This window comes from Metopolophium dirhodum, chromosome 1 (genome assembly GCF_019925205.1).
Source record: "Metopolophium dirhodum isolate CAU chromosome 1, ASM1992520v1, whole genome shotgun sequence".
NCBI classification, from domain to species: Eukaryota; Metazoa; Arthropoda; class Insecta; order Hemiptera; family Aphididae; genus Metopolophium; species Metopolophium dirhodum.
Window position 1 is genome coordinate 139,430,488 of NC_083560.1, and position 21,180 is coordinate 139,451,667.

Genomic DNA, 21,180 nt, shown 5'->3' on the forward strand with positions numbered 1-21,180 from the left:
ATATGAATTCGGTGTCGATTTTCGAGTATGCACCATACAAAACGTTGATCAGGCGCTTGAAGGTACCTCCCAATCCTCGGCGGTTTCGAATTTCATTATTTGAGTTATGCTCTATCGATAACATTGCGTTACGACGATTTAACTGAATTTCATATAAATATGGACGGGTTGTAGTAGAAAATTGGTTTACGAATTGATTACAAATGTTTTCTATTTCTGCATTACCAAAGTTTGCTATCATTTGCTTACAAATTGTCTCCATTTCGCTATACTGGGTCATCAACTTTTCATATTTTGTGGTCAAGATTCCAATATCCACATACGTTACCAAGTTCGATTTAGTGTGAGAAGTTTTGATCACTCCGTGAGATTCATAATAGAATCCTTTGTGATCCGGGAAGGTAGTAATGTTATAATTCTCTTGAGCTTCTGCTGTACTATCCCATATCCACATTATCAGGATTACCATTTTCGGGAATGACGGATTTTTCTTGGAAATTCCAAAGAATGCCATGATGAGTTTCCTGGAACAAATTAATTTTTCTTGTTTCATTTTTCGTGAAATAACTTAGTAAATTTTGGTGTATGGTCTGATTCTTCTTGTTACTTTTTTTTATGGTTACATTTTTATTTGTCGGATTTACATCTAAAATTTCATACGGACCCAACCACTTCGGGGCCAGTATTTTTTTCACGGCTTTTTCTTGTAGTAAAACCTTCTGCTGACCAACTTCAAAAATTTGATGTTTTGCTGTTTTGTCGTACTGTTCCTTTGACTTACTCTTTGCTTCCAGCAAATTGCTTCTTGCAAAAGCCTGAGCTTCTTGCATTTGTCTTTTGACTTCGAATTGGTAATCATTATAATTGTACTGAGGTTCTGGTTCGTTAGTGAAAGATGTGGGGATTTTTACAGAATTTCCATAAACCAAATGGTATGGCTGGAATTTCGTGGCTGCATGAACAGTGGGGTTATGGCAAAACATTGTATATGGAATTTTGGTATCCCAGTTTAGTTGATCTTTTCCGATAAAATTTCGTAAATATTCTGCTAAAGAACGATGACTTCTTTCGAGACTGCCATTGCTCTGAGGGTGGTAAGGTGTGGTCGACGTCTGTCAAATTTTAAGTAGTTTACACACCTCTTTAAAAACGTTGCTTAAAAATTCCGTACCATAGTCTGTCACCAGACTTTGCGGTATTCTGTGTAAGCACACGAATTTGGTCACAAAATGTTGTGCTATGTTCGCTTCATGATTCTCCATGGGGGAAGCCCATGCGAATTTAGTGAGGTCATCTTGTAAAGTTAAGTTGAAAGAATTTCCACTATGTGAACGAGGTAGTGGTCCTACGACATCTAGGAATATCTTTTCGAAGGCTCTGGTAGCTGTGCTGGTAATCACCATAGGCTCTTTTGGTGTTCTTGTCGCTGTTTTATTCTTTTGACAATCTGGACATTTTTTTATGAATTGTTTGATTTGTTTTCTCATGCCCTTCCAGTTATTTTCTTCATACATCTTATTGAACGTTCTAGTTAATCCATGATGTCCTCCTAGCGGGTTTTCATGCAATTCATTTATTTTCTGTATTTTCTGATCTTCTGTTAATTCATCTCTGGTGTAGATACAGACTTTGATGTTCGAATTTCCAAAGGTGTTTCGAAACATGTTTCGGATGATTTCCCATTGTAGTCCATATGCTTCACTTCCAATCCTTGGACAAGCTAGACTGGTTATTTTTAATTGCATACACAATTCTTTAAGTTTCTGTAAACAACTATAGATTGCTTGATACGTCGACTTTTGCCAGTGATGCTCTTTTGTTAATAAATAAAATATTGTTCGTTGTTCTGACTGAATAACGGCTACATCAGTAACTGATTTTTGTTCTTTTCGCAATTGGTCCACCTGCCCGAATTTCCGTCTCATTTGAAGGGCGATACCTCGAGACATATTAAAATCAGCGGAAACGCAATGTGCTATTGATGTAGTAGGTTCTGAGTCGAAAATATTACCTGGTAACTCAATTACATTGGTAGTAGGTTTAGCTTCGGTATTTAAAAAAAATTGGTATTCATCAGAAGACTCTGTATTGTATAGAGGTTCTGAAGTGTTCGAGACTTCCGGTAAATCTACAATGTTTATTCTGTCGGAACCACTTGTAGACGTTACCCTATCTTCTAGTCTTGAAGGTTCTGACTTGATTTTGGATCTAGTCGTGACAGTTCTGTTTCGACTTAATGCATCAGCGTTGGTGTTAGCAACACCTGGCTTATAGTGGATTTCATACTCATATTCTTCTAGTTTCAACCTCCATCGGATTAATCGGGACCCCGGGTCCTTTACGTTGAAAAGCCAGCTTAACGCTCGATGATCTGTAATAATTTTGAATTTCTGACCATATAGATACGGTCGGTATTGTTTGACTCCCCATACTATTGCACAAAGTTCCTTCTCCGTTGTATTATAATTTTGCTCTGCTTTGTTTAGAGTGCGCGATGCATATGCAATTGGTAGATCTTTCCCAATTGGTCCTTGAGATAATATGCAGCCAATTGCAAAATTGCTGGCGTCACATGTGAGATTGAATGGTTGTTCAAAATCAGGGTCTTTTAGGAGAGGTTCTTTGGTGAGAATAGCTTTTAATTTGTCAAACGATTCTTGGCAAAGATCCGACCAATAAAATGGAACATCCTTCTTTAATAACGACGTGAGCGGTTTTGCAATTTGTCCATAATTCGGAACGAAACGTCGGTAATAGCCTGACAGACCCAAGAATGATTTGATTTCCTTAGCACTTGTTGGCGTTGGAAATTTTACTACGCAATCAATCTTTTGTGGGTTAGGCCTTACTCCTTTGTCGGTTATAACATGTCCTAAATAATTCACTTCTTTTCGCATGAATGAACATTTTGACGGTTGGAGTTTGAGGTTTGCTTCTCGTAATCTGGCGAATACTTCTTTTAATTTCCTTGAATGATCTTCAAGGTCTAGGGCATAAATAATGATGTCGTCCAAATACACAAATGCCTTGATCCCATTCAATCCCGTTAATACGGAATTCATTAGACGTTGGAAAGTGGCTGGAGCTCCCTTCAACCCGAATGGAACTCTTAAAAATTCGAAATGACCTTTGTCCGTAGAAAAGGCGGTTTTATTGCAATGATCTGGGTGCATTTTGACTTGATGGTACCCTTGGGCCAAATCCAACGTAGTGTAGTACTTGGATTTTCCCAATTGGTCCAGAATTTCTGTAATGTTCGGTAGAGGATACGCATCTCCTGTTGATATCTGGTTTAACTTTCTGAAGTCCACGCACACGCGATACTTCACGACTCCGTTTTCATCAGGCTTCTTGGGAACTACGAGTAATAGCGCATTCCAAGGGCTTTTGCTCGGGGCAATAATGTTGTCCTCCTCAAGCTTCTGAATTTGTCTGTCAATTTCTTGTCTATGCTTAAAAGGCAACCGATATGGACGTACATTAATCGGTTGTGCGGCCTCACTTGTTTTGATCTCATGATAAATCTGGTCAGTGCAAGATAGTTTATCTCCGTCTAGATGGAAGATATTTGAGTATTCCTCACATATTGGCATAAGAGATTCTCTTTCTTCTTGGTTTAGATGATCCCAATTTAATTTTTCCCTTAGGGTTTCTAAACGGCCTTGTCCGCTGATCGTTTCTAGTATGTTGTTTCTAGTATCTCCCTGGAGGTCCGTGCACAAATAAAAACAACGAACACTTTCGAACTAATTACTACTCTCTATAATATTTAACTTGAAAAGAAAAACTTACAATGCACTTAATGAATTATTTAATGTTTTATAAAAAATGGTCTGACAAATATAATTTTCTGGTGCGAATCACAATGTTCCGTCTACTGCTCTGAAATGCCACTGGCACGGCTTGCTATACGAGCCGTGCCTGTACCCAGCGCTTGCCTGGAATTGCTATCGCAGCAATTCCAGACAGTCGCCGTCGTACAATATTATATTATACACTATTATATATATATACTAACTAATATAGCCAGGGGTTCTTAACAATATACCTGAGATTTATTTTTATGTCTCTGATACAGATATAATATCTGAAGACGAATGTAAACGCGATAGCTTAGTTTTTTTTGATGATATTCCTTTAGATGAACAAAAAGCTATTTATGAATATATGAATAGATGAAGACCAAAAAATACTTCGGTTATTTTTTAACACAATGTTATAGTTCAGCAAATAAACAATATATTAGAAATAATTTAACTATTTTTAATGGTTTTTAAATCAACTCAATATATTAAAAAAATTTGGGAGAATTTTTTAAGTAATATTATTTCTTTAAATGATTTTAAAACTCTATGTTCAGATTGTTGGAAAAATGACTATGGTTTTATAACAATCGATCTAATCAATAATCGTTTCTACTATAAACTTGAAAAATTAATATTTTTCATAAAATAAATGAATGTCGAACAAATTCAAAAGAATTTAAGAAAAATAATAAAAAAAAAAAAGTTACTTTTCCAGAACCACCAGAAACACAAAACCATTTTAAAGAAGGAACTAATTTAGAAAACTAACCTGAAAATATTAAAGAATTAATTCATCAGTTTAAAATATACTTTTAAAAAATAAGATTTATCACATTCTGAAAAAAAGTTAAATAATTTGAAAAAAGATAAATATGAAGATGAAGATGAAAATACACACCACGATCACAGCCATATAAATACCTTTTTCATATAGCCCGCCGTACGTTGTTCTTTTTTTTTTCCTCTTTAATATTTTTTTTTTGTATCCATATACCAGGGCCTAAAATAAATGAAACTTCGTACTACACTATTTTATAATTTCACATAATTTAATATGAGTTATCCCTCTCTAAAAATAAAATATAAGTTAAACATTTTTTTTTTATTAATTTGAAAATTCAACATAACACCTGTATAGAATAATTAAAAGTATAACCTAAAATTATATTTAAAACTGTATTTTTCCAAGTTCAATATTATTTGTCAAATCATATTTTTCTTGGACTTCTTCAAAAACCCCTTGATACCATTCCTGTTTTTTTGCATGTGTATGCATTTTAGAATGTCTTTTTTTTTTGTTTATCCAATTAAAGACAGCTGGTTGAGGATCAAATTCGTCTAAAGCTGACATGTTTATTTTCACATACAGAGAATCTTTTATTACTGTAGGAGATAGAGAAGATCTTGTTGCAGTTGTTAATAAGTTGTAGTATGAAATTAATCTTTCAACATCTGCCGAATGTGGTTTAGCAGATATAATGCGTGCCTATGAAAAAATAAACAAATTAATCAGTCACTTCTATAACATTAATTTGTAAAAATTAAAAAAAAGAATAAATTAAAATTATTTACCACAGCAGTGCTAAGAGGTTTCCACGAATTATTAGATAATAATGATTTTAGAAGATTAGATGACAATTGTTTATCTTTTATACATGATATCCCAGCAGCTTCTTTATAAGACACAATAAAATCAGCCAATTCAAAATCAGGGCAGATCACTTGATGTGCTTTTTCAAGTTCTTCGTCACTTATTTCATCACTTACTTTTTCTAAAGCTTTCAATGGAAGCCATTCAGATGAATCAAGACGAGTGTTGAGGTAATTAACAATATGTTCAATTACATCATTTCGTATTGCAAGAAACGAACGTTTATCAGATACATATGAATTATGTTTCTTTCTTCTCGATTGTTGACTTTTATCAAATAATTCAATGTTATGCAGTTTAATAATATTTTTATCAAATTCTGGATTATAAGTTACAATTATGTTTTTTTTTGAAAACATACTCCCATCCACCCAATAATGGACTCACTTTTAAATTTTCAATCATTTGGACAACTGTATTTTTTCTTATTTCTATATCAAATATTAATACATCATCCGTTTGAATTTGCTTTTGAAATCTACTATAAAGATAACCGAGGTCTGTTAAAAAGCAAAGCAACATCATCTTGTCATAATCTGTCAATATTTTATAAAATCCTTCAGATTTAACATCATTATCTTCTGATTTCTTTTTTAAAAAATATTTAACTAAAATACGCCAATTTTTTAGAATTCCTAGAAGTAAGTTGTATGTAAATTCAGTCCACCTCACTTCAAAATATTTTGGCAATTGTGTAAAATGCATGCCTTCATTATTTGCTATATCTTTCAACTCTCTGGTTCTGAGACCAGATTGATGGAAGTATGAAGATATAGCCGAACATGCAACAATAAGTTTATGTACTTCAATTACATTAGATGTCAGTTGTCCCCATGCTAGGGCACTTCTATGCACAGCACACCACATTTTTAATAATGGTCCTTGAATATTATTAGAAAATCTATCTGAATCTATTAATGCCCACAATCCATTTTTTTGTCCAATATTAATACTTGCTCCATCCGTTGCAATTGAAGACAAAATGGATAAAAAAATCTTCAAATGGCATTAATTCTTGTACTAAAGATTTAATTACTTCATAATATCCAATCGCTCCTTTTTGAATAGGTTCTTTAAAACCTATAAATACTAATTCAGAATCTCCATTTGTTAATATTATCTTAGCCAATACATGAATGTTGTCAACCTGTGTTCTATCAACAGAACCGTCAACTCTGAGGGATATAGCTAGCGCGGTTTTCAGTTTATTCATTAATAAAGGTTTATCTGTTTCAACTATTGAGTTCAATAATTCATTATGTGTTGTTGGATTGATGTATTGTAAATCACCTTCTTTAATATCAATTTTTTTAGGTGGTTCTAACAAATTTAATTGGCTTTTTTTAATTTGCACAACCACTCTTGATGGCCAAGACCAAGCACTGAAAGTACCTCTTTTAGCATCATTAAATACTTCAATCATAAATTTTCCAATTTTGAGAGCTAATTTTTCATTTTGTTTTAGAACAAGTTTATTTAAAGGTGCATTGATATTAACTTCAGATATTGATAAATTTTTTATATTTTCTACTTTTATACATTCTTTATGTTCAATAGAGGCTAAATGATTAATTAAAATTTCATTTCTTGGAATTGTACCTAACTCAGTACAAATGGGTGGCAAATGATTTTTTTGTCTAGTATGTAATAAAACAGTAGATTTATGTTTAACACAAATAGAACATCTAACCATTGTACGACCTTTTTCTTTATTTACTTTTTCATAACAAGGATCCCATTTAATTTTGTTTCTAATTTCTTTGGTTGTTTTAAGTATTTCAGTACTACTAATTACAGAAACATTGCTTTCCACTTCTTCTATTTGAGTAACATTAACTGTTGAAAAGTTAAAATAATTAAACTATGTTAAAATAAATTTGAAAACCTGGATGTTAGAATAATTTCAAGAATTAAAATAATAAAAAGTTGATTGGTAGGTAATCAAATTAAAAATTGTTACTAAATAGTAAATGTTTACATTTAACAATAATAATATAGTTATTTTACTTATAAATAATACAATATGAATTCATAAACACTAGGTATACAATTTTATTTTTATCTTAATACCTACCTACTTGTGTTCTGTTGATTTTTTAATCATTTTTGTTCATATTTATTTAACCAAAAATGAATAAACAAAAATATAATAATTATAGGCTTATACTGAAATTTATATTCTATCATCATATGAAATACAAACAAGGCGACAAGTCAAAATAATTATAAAAAAATTATTGTATTATTTATATACATATTTATACATATTCATATATATAAAACTGTGTTTGTCGTTTATTTAACGCTCGAGTGTGCCACCCATCTTACCACAACAACGAGCGGCTCTCCGCGGACCATCTGCCACCACCGTCGTAGCCGTGTCAGGCAGGTCTTAGGTAGGAATTTTTTGAATGATAAATGAATAGTCGCTATTCATTATTCCCCGTAGTTGATGATATTTTGTCGTACCATATTATCCTATATCTCTCTCGATCGCTCTGTATCAATACTACGCACGTAATTATCATATAACGTTTTAATTTTTCTTGTTCATTTATTTTAAGATGTTTAAATGCGAATAATGTTTTTTTTGAAATTCGTATACAAGTCAAATTTGATCGCTCACCGAAAAACACATCTCGAAATGTTTAAATCTCGACAATGTCCTTTGGAATTCACTTTGAAACGTAATCTAACTAGACACGAAAAAAATCACAACGCCTAGCGTATCCCGTGTATTAGGTGTGGTATTACGTTCAGTTATAAGGCCGGTCTCAATAAACATTTGAAAAATATTTATTATTATTATTATTATATTTAAAATGTTTTATCAGGTATAGTACAAATCGCGCCACACGTTTTTGTACCAGACTTACAGCCTGGTACATCATCCGTTCGTAAAGATTGCGTATCAACTGGACGAGATAAACAAAATGTCCGCTTATCACCCATTCGAGATAACGCGATGGACGAATTTTGGAGTAATGTGAATGAATGCTTGGAAGTTCTAGACACCGTTGAGAATCTCGGACTTTATGATTTTCAAGGTTAGCATTTTTTTTTTTATAAGCGTGCTATAAGCTAATTAGTTTTTTTTTTTTTTTTAAAAAAAAAGATTCATACACTACGCTCGATAATGGCAAACGTGTCTCCAGTGCAAATACAACGTCAGCTGTTAGGCTAAAAAAAATTACGTTTAAATCTCGTAAAGTCTTCAGGATTTACACAAATCTCTACATCATCAAATCATGCAATTACCTGATATTACGTGAAAAATACCGGGAAATTTAGACAATCATTATGCAATACGTACCTATAATCTTAAACTTCAAACACCTAACTTCATAATGTCCATGAATTTGACCCACCCACTTTCTATGATAAGACCCAAACCAATACCAAAAGTTAGCAAATAGTTAGCAAATAATAGCAAATTTACTATAGAAGTTAGCAAATCATTATTGAGGCAGTTATAAGCATTATTTATTTGGGTGGGCCAAGTTCAGGTAACCCACCCACTTTGTCCGATCGTCTCCAAACAAACGCCGGTAGTTAGCAAACAGTTATCAAATAATAGCAAATCAATTTTTGAAGTTAGCAAATCAAAATTCTATTTTTGGCCGATTTTAGAAAAAAAAATTCCAGCCCACCCACTTTGTCCGATCGTCTCCAAACAAACGCCGGTAGTTAGCAAACAGTTAGCAAATAATAGCAAATCAATTTTTGAAGTTAGCAAATCAAAATTCTATTTTTGGCCGATTTTAGAAAAAAAAATTCCAGCCCACCCACTTTGTCCGATCGTCTCCAAAGAAACGCCGGTAGTTAGCAAACAGTTAGCAAATAATAGCAAATCAATTTTTGAAGTTAGCAAATCAAAATTCTATTTTTGGCCGATTTTAGAAAAAAAAATTCCAGCCCACCCACTTTGTCCGATCGTCTCCAAAGAAACGCCGGTAGTTAGCAAACAGTTATCAAATAATAGCAAATCAATTTTTGAAGTTAGCAAATCAAAATTCTATTTTTGGCCGATTTTAGAAAAAAAAATTCCAGCCCACCCACTTTGTCCGATCGTCTCCAAACAAACGCCGGTAGTTAGCAAACAGTTAGCAAATAATAGCAAATCAATTTTTGAAGTTAGCAAATCAAAATTCTATTTTTGGCCGATTTTAGAAAAAAAAATTCCAGCCCACCCACTTTGTCCGATCGTCTCCAAAGAAACGCCGGTAGTTAGCAAACAGTTAGCAAATAATAGCAAATCAATTTTTGAAGTTAGCAAATCAAAATTCTATTTTTGGCCGATTTTAGAAAAAAAAATTCCAGCCCACCCACTTTGTCCGATCGTCTCCAAACAAACGCCGGTAGTTAGCAAACAGTTAGCAAATAATAGCAAATCAATTTTTGAAGTTAGCAAATCAAAATTCTATTTTTGGCCGATTTTAGAAAAAAAAATTCCAGCCCACCCACTTTGTCCGATCGTCTCCAAACAAACGCCGTTAGTTAGCAAATAGTTAGCGAAATAATAGCAAATTATTAATTATTATTTTTGCATTACTCTTTTATATTATTTTTAGATTATGAATTACGATAATATCCATAATAAAACTCATATACTCATATACGATATTAGTTATTACTTATTAGGTGTAATTTTTAGTGTTTTATAAAATAGATACGTGTATGAGTATGATTTTTCGTATCCTTGGTGATGTGACAACTTCTAAAATATTCTCAATCTGCTTGAGTAGCGTACATAAGCCTTTTTTATGGGTGGGGGGTTACAAAAATATTTTCATATCTACATTATATGGGATTTGACCATGTTATAAATAGTATAGTTAATACCTACATCACTTTCACGAACTTCATGCCTGTGTATTATTTGGCTGTAATAATATTATATACTAATTAGTGACATAAAGCAAATAAACTTGTTGTGTTATTTTACCACCTCAATCCAAACTAACACTACGACCGGATCATGATCAACCAGTGTTCAATCATCGTGTATGCATCACACTCTGTAGTCTGTGTTTTTTTCACACGATTAATGTCTTCTGGTATCATCACATATCGTGGTTACTGCTAATAAGATGAAAACGACAAATGTAAATATATTAACGGACTAAGATATTAATATTAAACAGGATTATGGAACACAAATAATATTTGTTGGGGACTTCAGCACTTCACCACTAGTTTGGATTGAGGTGGTAAAATAACACAACACGTTTACTCATACTCATACTCATACACGTAACTATTTTATAAAACACTAACAATTACACCTAATAAGTAATAACTAATATCGTAAATGAGTATATGAGTTTTATTATGGATACTATCGTAATTCATAATCTAAAAATAATATAAAAGAGTAATGCAAAAATAATAATTAATAATTTGCTATTATTTCGCTAACTATTATAAAATCGGCCAAAAATAAAATTTTGATTTGCTAACTTCAAAAATTGATTTGCTATTATTTGCAAACTGTTTGCTAACTAACGGCGTTTGTTTGGAGACGATCGGACAAAGTGGGTGGGCTGGAATTTTTTTTTCTAAAATCTTCCAAAAATAGAATTTTGATTTGCTAACTTCAAAAATTGATTTGCTATTATTTGCTAATTGTTTGCTAACTACCGGCGTTTGTTTGGAGACAATCGGACAAAGTGGGTGGGCTGGAATTTTTTTTTCTAAAATCGGCCAAAAATAGAATTTTGATTTGCTAACTTCAAAAATTGATTTGCTATTATTTGCTAACTGTTTCCTAACTACCGGCGTTTGTTTGGAGACGATCGGACAAAGTGGGTGGTCTGGAATTTTTTTTTCTAAAATCGGCCAAAATAGAATTTTGATTTGCTAACTTCAAAAATTGATTTGCTATTATTTGCTAACTGTTTGCTAACTACCGGCGTTTGTTTGGAGACGATCGGACAAAGTGGGTGGGCTGGAATTTTTTTTTCTAAAATCGGCCAAAAATAGAATTTTGATTTGCTAACTTCAAAAATTGATTTGCTATTATTTGCTAAATGTTTGCTAACTACCGGCGTTTGTTTGGAGACGATCGGACAAAGTGAGTGGGCTGGAATTTTTTTTTCTAAAATCGGCCAAAAATAGAATTTTGATTTGCTAACTTCAAAAATTGATTTGTTATTATTTGCTAACTCTTTGCTAACTACCGGCGTTTGTTTGGAGACGATCGGACAAAGTGGGTGGGCTGGAATTTTTTTTTCTAAAATCGGCCAAAAATAGAATTTTGATTTGCTAACTTCAAAAATTGATTTGCTATTATTTGATAACTGTTTGCTAACTACCGGCGTTTCTTTGGAGACGATCGGACAAAGTGGGTGGGCTGAAATTTTTTTTTCTAAAATCGGCCAAAAATAGAATTTTGATTTGCTAACTTCAAAAATTGATTTGCTATTATTTGCTAACTGTTTGCTAACTACCGGCGTTTGTTTGGAGACGATCGGACAAAGTGGGTGGGTTACCTGAACTTGGCCCACCCAAATAAATAATGCTTATAACTGCCTCAATAATGATTTGCTAACTTCTATAGTAAATTTGCTATTATTTGCTAACTATTTGCTAACTTTTGGTATTGGTTTGGGTCTTATCATAGAAAGTGGGTGGGTCAAATTCATGGACATAACTTCATACCAGTATTTTTTCATAATTTATCAAATTATGATGCACATTTTATTGTCACTCGTCTCGGGTATGATCCAACACAACCAAAATCATGGCTTGTTTATCAGGATTGTGAGTATAATTTTATATTTAATTTAATATTTAATTTATTATATTACTTAAATTACAGGTAACAACTTGTACGTGTTGGACACCGTAAAGTCACAAGTGTACTTTAATAGTTCAAAGTTTCTATTGAAATCGTTGGGCTCAGAGAAAATAGAATTTGTACTCTCGTTCATGTATTCCAGTGTTCTGGGTTCGCTCAAAAACTCGTGTATACACACACAGCTTTCCAGTGGAGTGAGCGTTGCGAGGCTGGTTATCGTGTTTTTCATTTTCTACAAAAACGGTAACGTCGTTTTATACGCGGCCGTTTGTTCGTCATCGGCTTGGTTTATGTTCGGTCTTAACACTCGCGTCGGTATGCGGTACTCTACGACACATTGTTTAAAATGTTCGCGCGCGGCTACTACACGTTCACTTATCGTTTCGGCGGCACGTTGTAATACACGTAGTTTCCGTTCAAAATTTTTTTTTTTTTTTAATCTGGTCGATGTCCAAGGGCTTCAGGTCGGTAACGTTAAAGTTCAACAACACTGATATGAAGTGTTGCAATGTGTTCGGTATCCCTACGCTGTTGATGCTTTCCGATGACGTCACGCGCGAAATCGTACAGACAATGGTACGTGGACTCGGTCAATATGAGCGAAACGCAGCCGGGTATCGTTCGACTCATACTCATGTGTTTCGTCTTGATAAACGCGGGATATAGCGGGAAATTGTACAGATAATCACAGGAAAGCCTGTCGTCACCGCCGTTCAACAGGTACGCCAGATGTTTTTCAAACATCACACTCGAGCATAAACCCCCTTCGATTATTTTCATTTCATTGGTCTTCCACATCTGCACTGTCACCGTTTGGATTTCGGTTTGATTATTAAAGTCGATACTCTCCAACGTGCACAGCATACGTTCGCTTTGGAAAGCGCACCGATAAAATTCACCTTATCGTTGTACGTAGTGTTGTAACAACGTACGAGGCAGCGGTTACGCGACAGATTAAAAGTCTTGGTCGAGAACGTCGAAACGATGTCGTACGCGGGGTAAATGTTTTCAAACTATACTAATTTTCATATATTAATTTATATTGTAATTTTAGATTCACTGGTATACTATATTCAAACCGATGATTTTTACAAAGACCTGGAGAATAATTTCAATTTACTCGATCGAATGGATACATCAGACTTACCACAAGATCATCCATGTTACACGTTGCACTATAATATAATAGTTAATACATACATACATACACACACACACACACACACACACACACACACACATACATACACACGTACATACATTTGCACACATATTTACTTAAACAACATTCATGTATACATATAGACTCGATTGATTATTTCAAATGATAATTTGTATAAAATACTTTCAATATATACCTATTTTATTTGATACCTGAATTCTTAAACATATATTAATTATTATATATTTACAGTAGTGTTATAAATTATGTAGAGGGTGGTCACACTGACCCCCCCACCAATAAATCCAAGTAGGTACTCTCACAACAATTGTAGGAGTAGCCAACGGGCAGAGCAAGACGCAGTACGTCCGTGTAATTAAAAACTGTTGTAAATTTAGTAATTTGTTGATTGTTAATCTTTTGTTACTCAAAGAGTCAATGTTAAAATAAAGTGTTAATCAAACGTTTAAGACGTGCTGAGTTCGATGATTTCAATCTGACAGTGGACTTTAACATTTTCAGAAGTGGGATTCGAGCGTGCGTGCATCGTGGTTTCGTAAAGTAGTAAGTACGGGAAAGTGAGGTTATGCGCCATTAACCATTCGACGTTTCGGTAAAGTGTCGCACGTTATAAAGTGTTAGTCGACTACCGTGGTACCGTCGGTAATTGGTAACCGGAATCACTTATCACGTACTCAACACTGTCACTGTTGTTGATATCCTATCACAGTATCACTATACGTTGTCATTTGTTGTTGACAAACACAAATACGCGAGTTCGTGGGTGTAATAACTAATAACGACGAAGTCATGAATAATGAAGCAAACGGTTCGTCGGGTGATTCGTCTACTGGCTCGATCGGCAATGACCCGACGCTGCAGTCATTATTAGCCTTGCTAGTCAACAATGTCATCCAAGCACCGAGTATCAACAACTCGTATCAAATTATGCCAGATTTATCTCACACTGTTGGCGATTTTGACGGCGAGTGTGAGATCGGTGGAGAAGCTACCGCATGGCTGAATAATCTGAATACCACCGCGGAACTTCACAAATGGCCCAATTCGCTGAAGTTGCAAATGGCCCGACGGCACATGATCGGAGCAGCTCGCGACTGGTTCCTGAGCAATATCGATGTAATCGCTACGTGGGCAGAATTTGAATCGCTATTCAACAAGACATTTCGAGCGGACACAAGTTTTTCGCAACGATATGCACAAATGCAAGCCAGAATCATAGGCGCAACTAGAGCTTATATTTTGGGGGGGCTAAAAGTACCAAGACAACACAGACCCGCGGGGGCTACGCCCCCCACACCCCCGTATTCACCATAATTTACGTTAATAATACATATAGGTGTACAAATTCGACTCTAGTTTTATTTTTATTTTAATACAAATTTTCTGTCTTTAATACAATACATATCTAAAACGTCTTCATTATTCAATGAGTTAACAATATCTCTCTCAATATTCAGAACTGCCAAATTAGAGAAACGGTCTTGAAGCATACTGGTTCGTAACCAATTTTTGATACGCCTCATGGAAGAAAACGATCGTTCGCAAGTGGCTGAGCTTATTGGAATACTTATTGCTACTTGCAGTAACTTATAAAGATTGGGATAAACATGTTTTTCGATCACTTTGCTAATGTCATTAATATCAAAATCCGGTTTTATGGTAATCATGCAATTTCTTGCTACATTCATTTCTGATTTTAAAGCATGAATATCTATCATTAAAACATCCTAAAACAATTAAAATCACAATAAAATTATTTAGAAAAAAATATTATCAAAAAATGTAATATTAACCTTGTAATGATTTATAAAATATGAACTTTCAACAAAATCCATTTTAATAAAACTTTCAACAGAGCTTGCCATAAGTAAACTCTCTTTGGAGAATCTATACTTGAGATGTCTTACAATAGAATCAATAATAGGCATGTAGGCTACTCTTTGCCAGTATATTTCAACCGTAGTGTTTGAATCAACTACTTCATTTTCTGCTCCAGTAGTTACAAACACCACATAATCATGAAGATTTTGAGTTTCTCTTCTTTGACGTTTGGATCCTTTTATTACAAATTTAAACAGAAATATAAATTGAATTACTTTTAAAATAAACATTATTTAATATACAAATATAATTACCCATAGTTGGAATTTGTAAGTTAATATTATTTTCATCAGCAAAATTAACTATTTTTTTCCAAACATTATGGAATTCCTCATCTGTTCTTGATGTTTCAAATGTTTTTATAACGGACTCAATAATATTTTTAGATTTACCAAGTGTTGCTGTTTTACTTTGTAAACTATTACTTAATATGTTCATTATACTCAATACATCTTTAAGAATAATAAGAAAAATAATGAATTCACATTTCTGTATAGAACTTAATATGCCTAAAAAATTTTAATTATTTTATAATTATTAAATTGAACAGTTATTATGTTATTAATTTATTACCAATAGCTTGAGCAATATCTTTATCAGATTGTTCATCAATTTCATTTTCAAGGTATTTAACAATTGCATTAAAATTATTTAACATAGCCTCGCAATTTTTGTACCTGCAAACCCATCTAGTATCGCATACTCTTAACATATTGCCTTTTTTTAAACCTAATTTAGATTGAATGTCACATAACTTTGAATTATTTAGAGGTCTTGAAAAATGGACATATACAGCTTCAAGTACGTTAAATATTGTACGAGCTCCCTAAGAAACAATGACAATCTATCATCTATGTAGTTTAAAATTAATAATATTTATAAATTTAAGTATCATAGGCTTACCTTAATATTTTTACACGTATCAACAACAATTAAGTTTAGTTGGTGTGCCATGCAGTGGGTGTAAATAGCACATGGATAAAAGTCTTTAATTTTTGATTGGACTCCATTAAGATGCCCTGACATGACACTTGCACCATCATATGACTGTGCAATAATCTTAACAGCATTCATATCAACTTTATGCTTTTCAAAAAAATAAAATATGGCTGAAACTATGTGACTAGCGTCTTGCCCAGTTGATACATTTACAAATCCCAAAAAGCGTTCAAAAACTTGAAATTTAACTGAATATCTCACACAAATTGAAAGCTGCTCTTCTTTAAAACATCTATGTTTAAAAAAAATATGAACATTGATAAATTATATAAAGTTTTCAAGAAGTACCTGTTACATAGAGTTGTTAGTAGGTAATTATTAGCATACCTTGCTTCATCACACATTATTGCAAAAAAACCCGTTTCCGTTATCTGTTTAAATATTTCTTTGTTTACTAAGTTTGCACAGATGTCAATTATATCTTCTTGAATTTGCCAACTAGTTAAGTTTATTTTTCTCTCATGTATTTCGTTGAAACTTGGAAGGTGTTTGGCAAATAGTTCACACATTTCTTTAAAATTTCCTAAAGAAGTAGGTTACATAAATAAATTGAGATATTATAAAATTTTTATTTTAACTAAGTAATATTTTCAAGTAATTTAATTTAAAAGTGAGAAGTATTCAAATGTATAACCTTTATTTGTTGATTTAAATGATTCTTCGTGACCTCTAAATGCAATTCCTTGTTTGCTCAGGTATAAAACTATATCTATTAACTGAGATACATATTTTCTATTTTTTTCTATTAAAACTTTATTGGCTGTACACATTTTTGATAAAACAGACCCTGACTTTTTACTGAATACATATTCAGACAATCTTACAGTACTTTGTACATGTATTTTAGTACCAGCATGAGACGCTAATTTTGAAGATATCTGTAAATTGTTTTAATTAAAAAAATAAAATGATTGTAATAGATGTCACATATGACATATCTAATTACTGAGTAATAGGTATAAGATTATGAATTAGAAGAACTTGCTTTTTTCCAATTATTAAACCCAGTTTTGATAAATGTATCTTCAGTATAACCAAAATTGTTTGCAAACATGCGGCAAGCATAACAAAATACAGCATTTTTCTTGATACTATACTCTAACCACTCAAAATTAGCATAATAAGAAGATGAAAATGCGCGATTTTGTGAACCAAATTTTGATTTTGGATATTCCTAAGCAAAGCAAAAGCCATAATAAACGATATTAAAATTCAATATACTTATGAAAAATTCAAATATGATAATTAGTCATTAGTCATTACTCATTGCAGCACTGTTATAATTTTTAAATTAATAAATAATAGTTATAAGCAATTGTACCTAATGTTTGTACTAACTACTAAGTACCAAATGTAATTTAATATTTACCTTTTGTATTGGTCTATTCGGTCCAGATACTAAATCACCTAGATCATCATTAAATGTGTCTCCGGAATAAGCTACATTGTTGTGAATATCAGCACTAGAATTATCTGCAGTCTCCGAAATTAAAATAATGTCGTTAAAAGCACTTGATGTTGTAGGATTATCAATATTTTGATCATTTTCTGGTGTACTTGTCGCCGTTGTCGGAGTGTTAGATTTAGACTTATTGAATTTGAAAATGTTAAAAATGTCACGTTTTTCCATATTAAATAAATAGAATAAAAAGTAAAAAAGGTGGATAAGTGGATGTCGCTCTGCTGTACAGTAGGTTACAAGTGGGTCACTGTAATGGATGGTGTTAAATTTGAATTCAATGATATAATATCATTGTATAAGAAAAACGATTCTGAGCGAAAACGGTCAGTCAGCCTATGATTTTACCAAGTATATTTGATGATATTATTGTGAATAAAGTAATTTATATATAACCTATTTACTCGGAGCCTTGTTTTAAATTTTCAATCTTTAGCCATAAAAGTTAAACATTTTATACATTTTTAACCAGAAAATAATTAATAAATTATAAATTTGATAAATGTTGTCAAAATTTGAACTTTAAATGCTTATAAAAAAAAATTGTGCATATGTATTTTTAATATTTTTCAACTGCTATTAGAACGATATATCAGGAGCCTTATATTAAATTTTCACGCTTTTTTACCCAACAAATAAAAATTTATTGATATTTATAGAAAAAAAAACTAAAAAAATTGAAAACTGACAATGTCCGTAGACAGCTCAAAAAGAGTCAAAATATTTTCAACATTTTATGGTGTATAGAAAATGCTAATATAAACATTCAGTGAAATTTTCAAGTATCTACAGTCATTCGTTTTTTAATTACAATAAAATAAGAAAATTGTTACATGAGAAATCGAGTAAATATCAAATGTTGTAAAAATATAAATTTCAGACGCTCATAAAAATTTAAATTAAGTTTCTTCTAGACATTTTTTTTTTGATAAAGGTAGACAAACTTATGAGTAATCTTATATTACATTTTCAAATCTTAGATTTAAAAAGAAAAATTTTTATGAATTCTCATCAAAATAATTTGCTATTTTTCGTGATTTTCCGTATTTTGTCAAAATTTGAACTTTAAACGTGTATAAAAAAAAACTGTGACTAAGGATTTTTAATTTTTTTCATCTGCCTTTGAAACAATAACCTAGGAGCCTTCTATTAAATTTTCAAGCTTTTTTACACAACAAATAAAATTTTATTGATATTTATAGAAAAAAAATGTAAAAAAACTGAAAACTGACAATGTCCGTAAACAGTTCAAAAAAAGTCAAATTATTTTCAAAATTGTATTGTGTATAGAAAATGCAAATATAAACAACCAGTGAAAATTTCATGCATCTACGGTCATTTGTTTTAGAGTTACACCAATAACCAAAATCGATTTTGTTAAAAATCGATTTTGCGTAAAAATTCCCGTTTTTCCTTAATTTTTCTTTTGTTTTTCACATCGCTTTTGAAAACTACTGGGAAATTAAAATTTTGACCTCCCCAATGCACCAACGATATTCACTTTCCCATCGAACAAGATACTGAAGTCGAAAATCGAAGCATTATTTCGACTACTTATCGTGTACACAGACACAAAAAAAAAAAAAATAAAAAAAAAAATAAAAAAAAAAACACACATCATTGTAAAATCAATACATTCATCGTTTCACTCAGAATCTAAAAAAATATTTATTTATAATAAGCGTTAAAATAATAAGAATTCACACTTTTGAAAGATTCACGTCCCACGAGGTTGTTAATGAATAAAATATAATACGATTGATTTCTGATAAAATAAAATATATAATACGGGCAACAGGCTACGGGCGTCGGTCACCGTGTTCACGTGTTGTAAAACTGTACATTGTACAAGTGTACAACAATATAATGGTTCATGAGATACTCAAATGTTAGCAGCTGATAGAGCTGTTGACGAAAATACAAAGTCATGTGGAAAAACCCTGTTATACACTTTTTATAGTTACACTGAATAACAAATAATTTTCAAACTTAATAATTATTTTGTTTAAATATTGAGATTATAGATATAGATGATAAAATTTAATACATTTTATCACAAAAATTACAAAATCCTGAGATTCAAAATTTTTTTTATCAGAGGGGCTATGAAAATATTTAGGGGGGCTTAGCCCCCCCAAGCCCCCACCTAGTTGCGCCTATGGCCAGAATACAGATAAAGGGCGAATCGACCACCACCTATTTCCACAACAAAGTGAGGCGATGCAAACTAGTTAATCTCACATTCGCAGACACCAAAGAACAAATATTATTAGGATTGTGGTCGGACGAATTATCGCGGACCCTCTTAGCCGCCAGGCATATGGACACGGATGAACTTCTTGCGGATATCATGGCATACGAGCGCGTACAAAAGGGACGTGCGGAAAATAGCTGCGTTGAGAAAACTTCGTGGCGGCCAAAAACTGTCAGAGAAGTCGACAAACGCGTTAGTGCGAAGCCGCCCAACGTCACTACAGCTGGTACTGTCGCGTCTGGAGACAAGGAAAAAAGCGTAGTGCCTATTGAAAATAAATTGCGCTGTTGGAATTGTCAAAAGACAGGGCACAGCCGACGTGATTGTCCTTCGTCTCGACGCAATGGTGATAAGTGCACCTCATGTCACTGGTTCGGTGGTAAACACCACAAATCCTGCACGGTAAAAGATAAAGAAGAGGGAAAGCCAAACGCGGACAAAAGCACAATGTGTACGTCAATAGGACCTGATCAACGCAGTGGTGGCACCTTGCATGAAAAACAAGTATGTTTAAATGGTATGCACGCCATGACCGGTCTTATTGATTCTGGTTCATCGGTATGCATTTTACGAGAAAGTGCTGGACGGCGATGCGGTTTGATTTGGGAGCCTGACAACACGACAATTGTGGGATTTGGCGCGAACGCTCAAACCACTACGATCGGGAAAACTGTAGTCAACCTGAGCATCGACGAAGCAACTCTCGCGGCAGCCGTCATATATATAGTACCTGACACCAGCCACCAACTTGGTCTATTGATCGGTCGACCGTGGTGCGAAGCGCCAGAGATTTCTTACATTAAACATGGAGACTCACTTACCTATTATAATACCATTTCATTTCCATTCACTCAGGCGGCTTCAAACGAAAGCTGCTCAGCTGAGGGTGCGTTGGTTGTACGCGACACCAAACGCATAGAAGCTAATTGCGTGGATGTAGTGACAGCAATGGTGAATGAGGTCCAGATACAGGTACCTGTGAAAAACGACTCCGAACACGCTGTGGAAGTGCAAGCTAATGACATACTCACCAGACGGGCAGTAGTAGCACAATTTCCGCAGGTGAAAGCGGAGCCGCTTAACCGTCCACTTACGTACGACGACATCCGGAAACCGGAGTGTTTGAACACAGAGCAACAAACCGAGTT

General features: G+C 33.1%; 2 protein-coding genes across 2 annotated transcripts; both read right to left on the reverse strand.

The window, feature by feature from the left end:
• Positions 1–15,080: 15,080 nt before the first annotated feature.
• LOC132932772 (uncharacterized) lies at positions 15,081–16,171 on the reverse strand. Its single transcript, XM_060999137.1, has 5 exons — positions 16,162–16,171; positions 15,894–16,115; positions 15,575–15,829; positions 15,259–15,495; positions 15,081–15,166 (listed from the first exon to the last, which is right to left on the reverse strand). Exons 1-5 carry the CDS (start codon positions 16,169–16,171, stop codon positions 15,081–15,083), a joined length of 810 nt encoding a protein of 269 aa, XP_060855120.1.
• A 40-nt stretch (positions 16,172–16,211) lies between these two features.
• Positions 16,212–20,130, reverse strand: LOC132932773 (zinc finger MYM-type protein 1-like). The gene is made up of 6 exons (XM_060999138.1): positions 20,020–20,130; positions 17,689–17,907; positions 17,305–17,493; positions 16,954–17,197; positions 16,647–16,842; positions 16,212–16,551 (listed from the first exon to the last, which is right to left on the reverse strand). The coding sequence occupies exons 1-6, from the start codon at positions 20,128–20,130 to the stop codon at positions 16,212–16,214; spliced, it is 1,299 nt and encodes a 432-aa protein (XP_060855121.1).
• Positions 20,131–21,180: the final 1,050 nt, after the last annotated feature.